Below are 8031 nucleotides of genomic sequence, written 5' to 3'. Positions count from 1 at the left end.
ATTAATCACCTAAGGTAGGATGCATACTTAATAGGAGAAAAACAAGACTCCAGGTTGACAAAGAAAAACTATACAGAAACTATACAGATATAGATTTAGACAATTGAATATAGAATCAATGATGTTATTATTTATGGTTTACTATTTATATAAGGTTGGCCCTTTCAGCAGCACATCTAAAACCACTTTGGTGATATAAGGGAAAACACATTTAACTTGCAAAATGCTGGATACAAAATTTGCATTGAACAAAGTACATATTTAACACAAATTATTCAGAACTTTAATTTAAAATACAAGTGTGATGGGTTGGACCCTCGTTCTGGGGTGCCACCTAATGTATTGGGGTCCCCCTGAGCCTGCCTGTTCCACTAGCCTGGGCTCCCTGACCCTGTCCTGCTGTGCACACACACACACACAGGTAGGGACACACCCAGCTGTAGAATCACACACAGTCTGCAATCAGCTCAGTGTGTGAAGACTCGGCTTGGGGAATTGCCCAGCACTCTGGTGCACACACTGTCTGGAGTGTAAACCCAAAATTATATTGTCTTGCACTATATAAAGATCTACATAGCGTAAGCTCATGAAATTTGCTCCCTTCCTCAATGTGAATATGAACAGCTTCCCCACTCCCAGTTAAGATTTCCACAAACTCGGTTTTAGAATAAACAAAAGAAAGTTTATTAACTACAAAAGGTAAATTTTAAGTAATTATAAGGGATAGCAAACAGAGCAAAGCAGATCACTGAGCAAATAAAACAAAACATGCAAACTAAGCTTAATAAACGACAGAAAACTGGCTACAAATAATAATGTCACCCTAAATGTTGTTTTAAGCAGGTTGCAGAATTTCTTTGTGGACAGATAGTTCTTGCTTGCACCTTAAAACTCCAGGTACATTCTTCGCGGGCCAGAAATCATTCCCAGCCTGGGCTCAGCCCTGCCCCACCCCAGCTTAGTTCCTTTGTTTCTTCAGGTGTTTTCAGCAGGCTTCCTTCTTGGGAGGGGAGGCCGTGGAGAAGAACCAAGATTAACTCATTCCCCAGCCTTATACAGGATTTACATATGGCGGGAATCCTTTGTTTCCTAGTTTGACCCCCACCCTCTTCCAATGGAAAAATACCAGCATTTCAAGATGGTATCCAGTACCATTTGATGTGATAACATGATCTTGCAGTGTCAAAGCAGCAGCCCAGGAAACGTCTCAGGAAGGAGGGAGATTAGTATCATCAAAGTCCTATTGTCCTTCCTAATGGCCCATCCAGGCTGTTTGCATACTGTCTGGTGGGCATTCCCCAGGTGAAAACACAGTTGTAATTGTTACATAGTCAATATTTCTGACTTCAGATACAGAAATGATACATGCATACAAATTGGGTAATCACATTCAGTAAATCATAATCTTTCCAATGATACCTCACATGACCCATCTTGCATAAAACATATCTTAGTTATGCCATATTCATATCATAAGCATATCTCTATGAAGAATATGGGGCGTAGGGTCACAAGAAGTAATTCTGGCATTCTGAATTCTTCCTGGCAGCTATGATACCATCTTGCTGAAAATGTTTCCAAAAGCTGATTCCACGATGTTCACAGCGGGAATTTGTGGTCTTAAATTAAACATGAAGGTCCCAGGTACTTGAGGAACACAAGGAGCCTATTGAAAATGAGTCTTTGCAAATGCACTGAATAGTTTGGACTGATGAAGAGTAAAGATCCACAGCTATGTGTTTTAAACTCATAAATCCTTTCTGCTGAATGCAGTTCTCTGTTTATGCTATCTACAGTATATCTGAATAACACAATCAGTCAGCCTACGAAGTTAGAAGGATAGCAAACTTGCAGCATACTCCTCCCTCCTCTGGAGTCTGTAGAAGCTCTTCCCACAAACCCTGGCTGGGCCTGCATGGGTTGTGACAGAACCAGGGAACTGCTGCTCTATGTAACCGGCTCCCATCTGAATCCAGAGGAAATGCCAGTGGTAACATCAGCAAGATCTGTGAAGTTGATACTGCTCTAAATTCACTTTTACTCCTTATTCTGTGACCCCCTTTTTGAGGAATCACAGCAGGCCTGGAGCCAGCAATGGTAGCATGGCTTCTGGATTTTTATCAGTGATTAAAATGATGATTAAAATTCAAACAACTGTTTTAAGTACAGGGAGAGTGCAATTTCCTCAAGTGAAGTAAAATGAATACCTTTTCCTCACAGAATGTACTTCAAATATAGATAAAATCTAGAAAGATAAACACTACCAGTCAGGAATTTTAAAATATAATGTCTTGCTAAACTTGATTAATGAGATAATAAAAAAGCTATAATACAAAAAAATCCAATTAAAATATCTTGTGAAATTTCTGTCAAACAGAAATAAAGAACCAAGGAGACCGGTAAAACTTTGAAAAATTGGAATGATACACATGATAGCTTTAGTATTTGAGACTACTTTATATCAGTTTTATACTCTCACTGATTGACTGTCCCCTAGTTTATTAGGCTTCTCAACTGCTGATGTGTTGTGCCTGGAATTCTTTATTTTTATTGTTTTTTTGATATTGTTTTACAGCATAATCTCTGAATATAAACAAATTAGAAATTATAGCACTACACTGCATGTAGGTACTTTCTCTGTACAGAAGACATACAGGATGTGGCACAGTATAATGTATTCTACACCAATGAAAAGAAAACTGAAGAAGAAAGAAAACTCACCTACCACTCATATTAAAGAGAAATGAACAGATGATAGACTAGCTATAACTTGTCTTATCACTGATGCAGGAAGAATAAGGTTGAGAAGAATAAGATGGAATGTTCCAACATCTTGCTCACATTAGCTAGCTTTAATCAGTAGCTGGGTTGGGGGATGTTGGATAATAATATAAGGGAAGGAGCTCTTGGGGTCTGGGTAGGAGCAGAGGGGCAAAAGCCACAAGATGGGGAGCAGACTGGAAGGGGAGCAGACCTGGGGCAACTATACTCCCCTTCAGAACCTGGAAATGAACCCACAAGTCCTGACACTCTACATTTCTCTGCTGTCAGCAAACAGTTGTGAAACCCCCTGAAAAAAATGTGTCTCATCCCCTTCTAGTGGTTGTTCCACAGAGGACAACCACCTACTACTACTACCAGTTCTTTCTCTGTCTAGCTCAAGGGGTCTATGCTGTGGGTATAAAAGTTTGAATTTTGTTCATGACCCAAGTTGAGGGTCAATATGTTTCCACGTGGTAGAATTTATGTGGGTTTTTTGTCCATTCATTTATTTTAAATAGGAAATTACATTAAAAACTACATTAAAACAACATGGTTAAGACTGCAATGTCAAGCAATCAAAAATCAGGAAATGCCAGAATTAAGGGTGAGTCTGCATTATGATAGTCTCCAATTACATGATGTCATACTATTTTTCCACAGACCCCTACCTCACTGAGTGAATGAGTATTATTCAATGTTTATTTTTATTCTTTTCATTCACTGTGTGGATCAAGATAATATTTAATACACAGTACTGAATATGGAATTATTAATTTCCTCATGGTCTTTCCTATGGTACTCTCCCCATAATATCTGAGTGCATCATATATGAATAAATTATCTTCACAACACCCATCAGATCAGGTGGTATTATTATTCCCATTTTATAGCTGAGGCACAAGAGTGTTAAGGCAAAAACGGTTAAAATTGTCTACTAATTTGGGGTGCACAACTTGAGATATCTAGGGCCTAATTTTTTAGAGTACTTCACCTTTTTATAGCACTTCATGTGTTCAAAACACAGCTCCAATCCATTCCACTTTTCAGTTGCAGTTGTTAGTGCTCAGGACTTCTACAAATCTGGCCCAAGTGTCTCAAACCTGGCCCAAGTGTCTGGGCATCCAGAAAATGAGTCACATGCAATTAGTGGCTTGTGGCCAGCAGTGAAATTTGGTTTAAGTGCCTTTCCTTATAGCATCATATAGGAACCCTGTGGCAAAGAGAGAGATAATCCAATTCTACAGTGCAGCATTCAACTTCCTTAACTTTGAGACCATCCTTTCTTTTCCTGTGGTCCTCTGTCTTATTTATTTCAGACCTTCTAACAAGTGCAACACGAGGCAGGGGTTCTATAGGCAACGGTCTCCTTCTCAGTACAACCCTGATTCATTCCCAAAGCACCAGCCAACCTGTGCATTGAAAGACACAAGGGACCTGTGGAAAAGCTGTATGTAATTAAAGACTATATCATAATGCATGCACAAAAGGTCCCTGAATTAAAGTTGCATAAGTAACCTTAATACTGGCATTTTCTAATTTTTGAGGGCTGGACTTTGTAACCTTCCTGTTAAAATCCTTCTTTGGGTGTAAATATGGAGTTATATCTATCTCATAGAACTAGAAGGGACCTTGAAAGGTCATCATTGAGTCCAGTCCCCTTCCTTTACAGCAGGACTAAGTACTGTCCCTGACAGGTTTTTGCCTTGATCTCTAAATGGCCCCCTCAAGGATTAAACTCACAACTGTAAGTTTAGCAGGCCAGTGCTCAAACCACTGAGCTATCCCTCACCCCACCATACATAATAATATAATACATGTATATAATAATGTAATACATTGTTATGTTGAAAGGTGGTGATGGCTGGCTGCTATCAAGTGACTCTTTCATCCAAAGAACTCCTGACCTAAAGTCAGTGATTGTGCCAAGTACTCTCTTTCAGGCTCATTGGGAAGAGCAATTAAGTCCCTTCACATACAGCTTCAAACAACAGAGGGATTGCCCAAGGCACATGGCAGGTTATAGCTAAACCATGTGGGATATGGGTATTTTTTAAAATGGCAAACACAGGGACAAGAATATTGGCAATGGTTTTCCAACCTGTTTGAGTTAGTAGTGGCAGAAAGCCAGAGAAGCAGATGCGAGTGTGATGCTGAGATGAAAAAGAACTAGGGCTTCCTAGACACAGAGCTCCCTGAGAAGCACACTTGGGGTTTGCTGAGCAAAGAAGTTGCCTGCTTTTGTTTGTTTCTACTGGTGATTTGGGAAACGTGTGTTCACATTTTTTGTAAATAAACAAAATCAAACCAACCTCCCCCGTTCCCCCGACTTGCAGCATCAATTTTTCCTCCTAATGGAAACAGCCCTAACAAGACCCCAAATATTAGCTAACTGCTTGGACCAAACATGCAACATTAGCTCTATTTATCAATAAACTACAGAACGAACGTGGTGTTGTCAGCCTGTTTGCACATAAAAGCACGTGAGAAATGGGTGGCGCTAGTGAAGGGGAGGCAGTTCTACATGCTTGTCTGCAAGGCTTTACTAGCGAAACAAGGTGGGGGAAGGTAACATCTTTTATTCATTGGACCAACTTCTGACGGTGAGACGAGCTTTCAAGTTTACACTGCGCTCTTCTTCAGTGACGCTTTATAGCAGCTTTTGGGCTACACTTTTCCCCTGCCCTCCGGTTGGCTTGGTGCCAGCGCTTGCAGAGATGCTTCAGGCTCATGACTCCTGGTGTGCCCAGACGCCAGAGGCTGGGAGCGGCCTAGCCCGCTGCTAGGGCGGCGGTCTGCTCCTCACCCACCCCTCGGGGAGCCCTGCCGCCTGCGGGCTCCCGGATTGCAGCCCAGCCCGGGCGGGGAAGCTACTTCGCTCCGCCTCCCACAGGCAGCTGCAGCGTGGGGAGCCGCCAGAGCGCAAAGCGCGCACGCGGCAGGTTCGCCAGTCCCTGGGGCGGGTCTTCTCCCCCCCGCCGGTGGAACGTCTCTTCCTCCCGTCCCCGGCTCCGCTCCCGGCCTCCAGCCGCTTCCGGTCCTGCGCACTGGGCGTGCGGCTGGCGGGGCGGGGCGGGGCGGGGCGGGCAGGCTCCGGCAGCCAATCGCAGGGGCCGCCGGCCGGGCTGCCACAGAGGGATGGAGGCTGAGAGCAGGGTACCGGGGCCGCCGCTCTCCGGCTCCCCGCCTGGCGGCGGGGGAGGAGCCGCTGCTGCTGAGCCCCGGCCGGGCCCCCCCGGCGCAGCGCGGGCCCCGCCGCCCCCCGCCTCCCCGGAGGAGCTGGCCTTTGACGACGACGAGGAAGACCTGGAGGTGTTCAGCAAGGTACGGCCGGGGCCCCTCTCCCCGCCGGGCAGCCCCGCTGCACTTTGCCCCGGGCGCTGCCCCGTCTGGGGTGCCGCCAGGGCTTGTCTCCAGAGCGGCGGCGATGTGACGGGCAAGCGGGGCTCCCCCGCCCGGTGCCCTGGAGCTGCCGCTGGCCGGGAGCTGCCCCCGGCTGGTCTCATCGCCCCCTGCACTTCGGGATGGGGCAGCCTGCCCAGTGCAGACACCCCGCAGCGGGGTCGGCCCTCCCCTCCCCTCCCGTGACCCCCCCATCACCCTGGTGCGGGGCGGGGAGTCAGTGGCCCGGGAACCCCAATCTTGCACTTGTCTGCAGGTTCCTGTGGACGTGCAGTCGGAGCAACAATCCAGGTACAGTGACCTCTGCTACCTGGGCACGGTCCTGCAGGTTGTTCGTTGCTCTAGGCAATGGCAATGAAGCTTGGCAGAGAAATAGCACTCTTCCTCTTCAAAGCGTTGCACACACATTAGCCTGAGACGTCACCATCTGCTTTGTTTTAAAGAGCAGAAAATAGGGATTGTAACTGAGTAGAAAAAGGAAAGACAAGCAGTTGAAGTGCACGTAGTGTTCTAATTCTTGTAGGCAGCTGTTGTTTTCCACTCATGTTTCAAACAACCATTTAAAAACAAGGAGTTAGGTGCCCCCTCCCCAGGAATTTGCATTTAATGGTTCTCTGGCATGCATAGAGGTGTTTGGTTTTTTCCCAGTGGGGATTCACAATCCATTAAGTACTGTAATAGTTTTAGGATGCGTTTTTAAAGAAAAGTTGCTAACTTTTAAGTTTCTATTCAGTTTGTGCCAGTAATAGAGGTTGGACAGCTTTAGGATCAAAGTATCCCCAGCTGTTACAATTTTTGTAATAGGGGAACTATTATGGTAATTTTGGATATTGGACATGTGGGTTCTGACTCTCTCAGCAGTTTTTCCTCAGTAAACAATTATTGGCATTTGTCCTTATTAAGCACCTAGGTAAAATTGTTTGGTAAATTTGTGGGTGCAAGCACAATTCTATTATTGTACAGGCAACTGACCTAGAACCCCAATCTTGCAGTGTGATGTGCACGAGTCAGTGCGAGTTTCCCTACACAGTCCTAAAGTGGGGGCAGAGGCCTGTCTGTATAGCTCTTATTGCATTATCAAAGCCCTAGTCATTATCTTTAATTAAGTGCAGCCCTTGAAATTTACAGTCATGTGTACCAATAAAATACATAACAAATATAATATCTAAATATTTAATCTACAGGCATGGTTTATATACAGTGTATATTGAAATATACTCACCAGTACACAAGTTTCAAACTTGAGTTTATTCAAAACAGTTTGTGTGTGTACCATTGTTGTGTATGTAAATCAAATTGAGAATAGGTATCATTTAAATTTACGTGTACTTTGATAGAGGAGGAGACAAAATGATTAGTGTCTGAAACTTGGTATAGACCCAGATTGTGCAAACATTCACACATATGATTAACTACATTCATGGAAGTAGTCTCTGAACTATCATGAATCTTGTGATTGTTTGTTTGTTTTCTTAACACCACAGCTCCTGAAGTCCAGAATCTCACTGTTTATTTAAAACAAGTTTCTAGCCCTCATGGTTGCAGGAAAAAAATGTGGAAACATGACTTGACAAAGTCCTGGCTGGGATGATTTAATTGGGATTGGCCCTGCTTTGAGCAGGGGGTTGGACTAGATCAGTGGTTTTCAAACAGCAGGTTTTTCAAACAACAGTACTGGGTCGCGGCGGCTTTGGTCAGCGCTGCCGACTGGACCGTTAAAAGTCCCATCGACGGTGCTAGCTGTTCTGACACCGCGCTATGCCCCGGAAGTGGCCAGAAACCAGACCTGCTGCTGACTGTTGCACCCCAGAAGCCTCGGAGCTGAACCTGCTGCTGGCCACTTTTGGGGCGCAGCATGGTCCGTGGTGC

General features: G+C 44.6%; 1 protein-coding gene across 1 annotated transcript in view; it reads left to right on the top strand.

The window, feature by feature from the left end:
- Window positions 1-5865: 5865 nt before the first annotated feature.
- The window catches only part of LOC112116809 (sorting nexin-7-like), a 57394-nt gene continuing 55228 nt past the window's right edge, over window positions 5866-8031 (top strand). Inside the window, exon 1 of the mRNA XM_026655983.2 lies at window positions 5866-6084. Within this exon, the coding sequence (XP_026511768.1) occupies window positions 5899-6084 (186 nt within the window). The 5' untranslated portion in view covers window positions 5866-5898. The remainder of the gene's footprint in view (window positions 6085-8031) is intronic.

This window comes from Terrapene carolina, unplaced genomic scaffold, assembly GCF_002925995.2.
Source record: "Terrapene carolina triunguis isolate 2854851 unplaced genomic scaffold, T_m_triunguis-2.0 Scaffold211, whole genome shotgun sequence".
NCBI lineage: Eukaryota > Metazoa > Chordata > Testudines > Emydidae > Terrapene > Terrapene triunguis.
The sequence above is the reverse complement of the archived record's forward strand: the minus strand, read 5'-3'. Positions and strand labels throughout refer to the sequence as shown.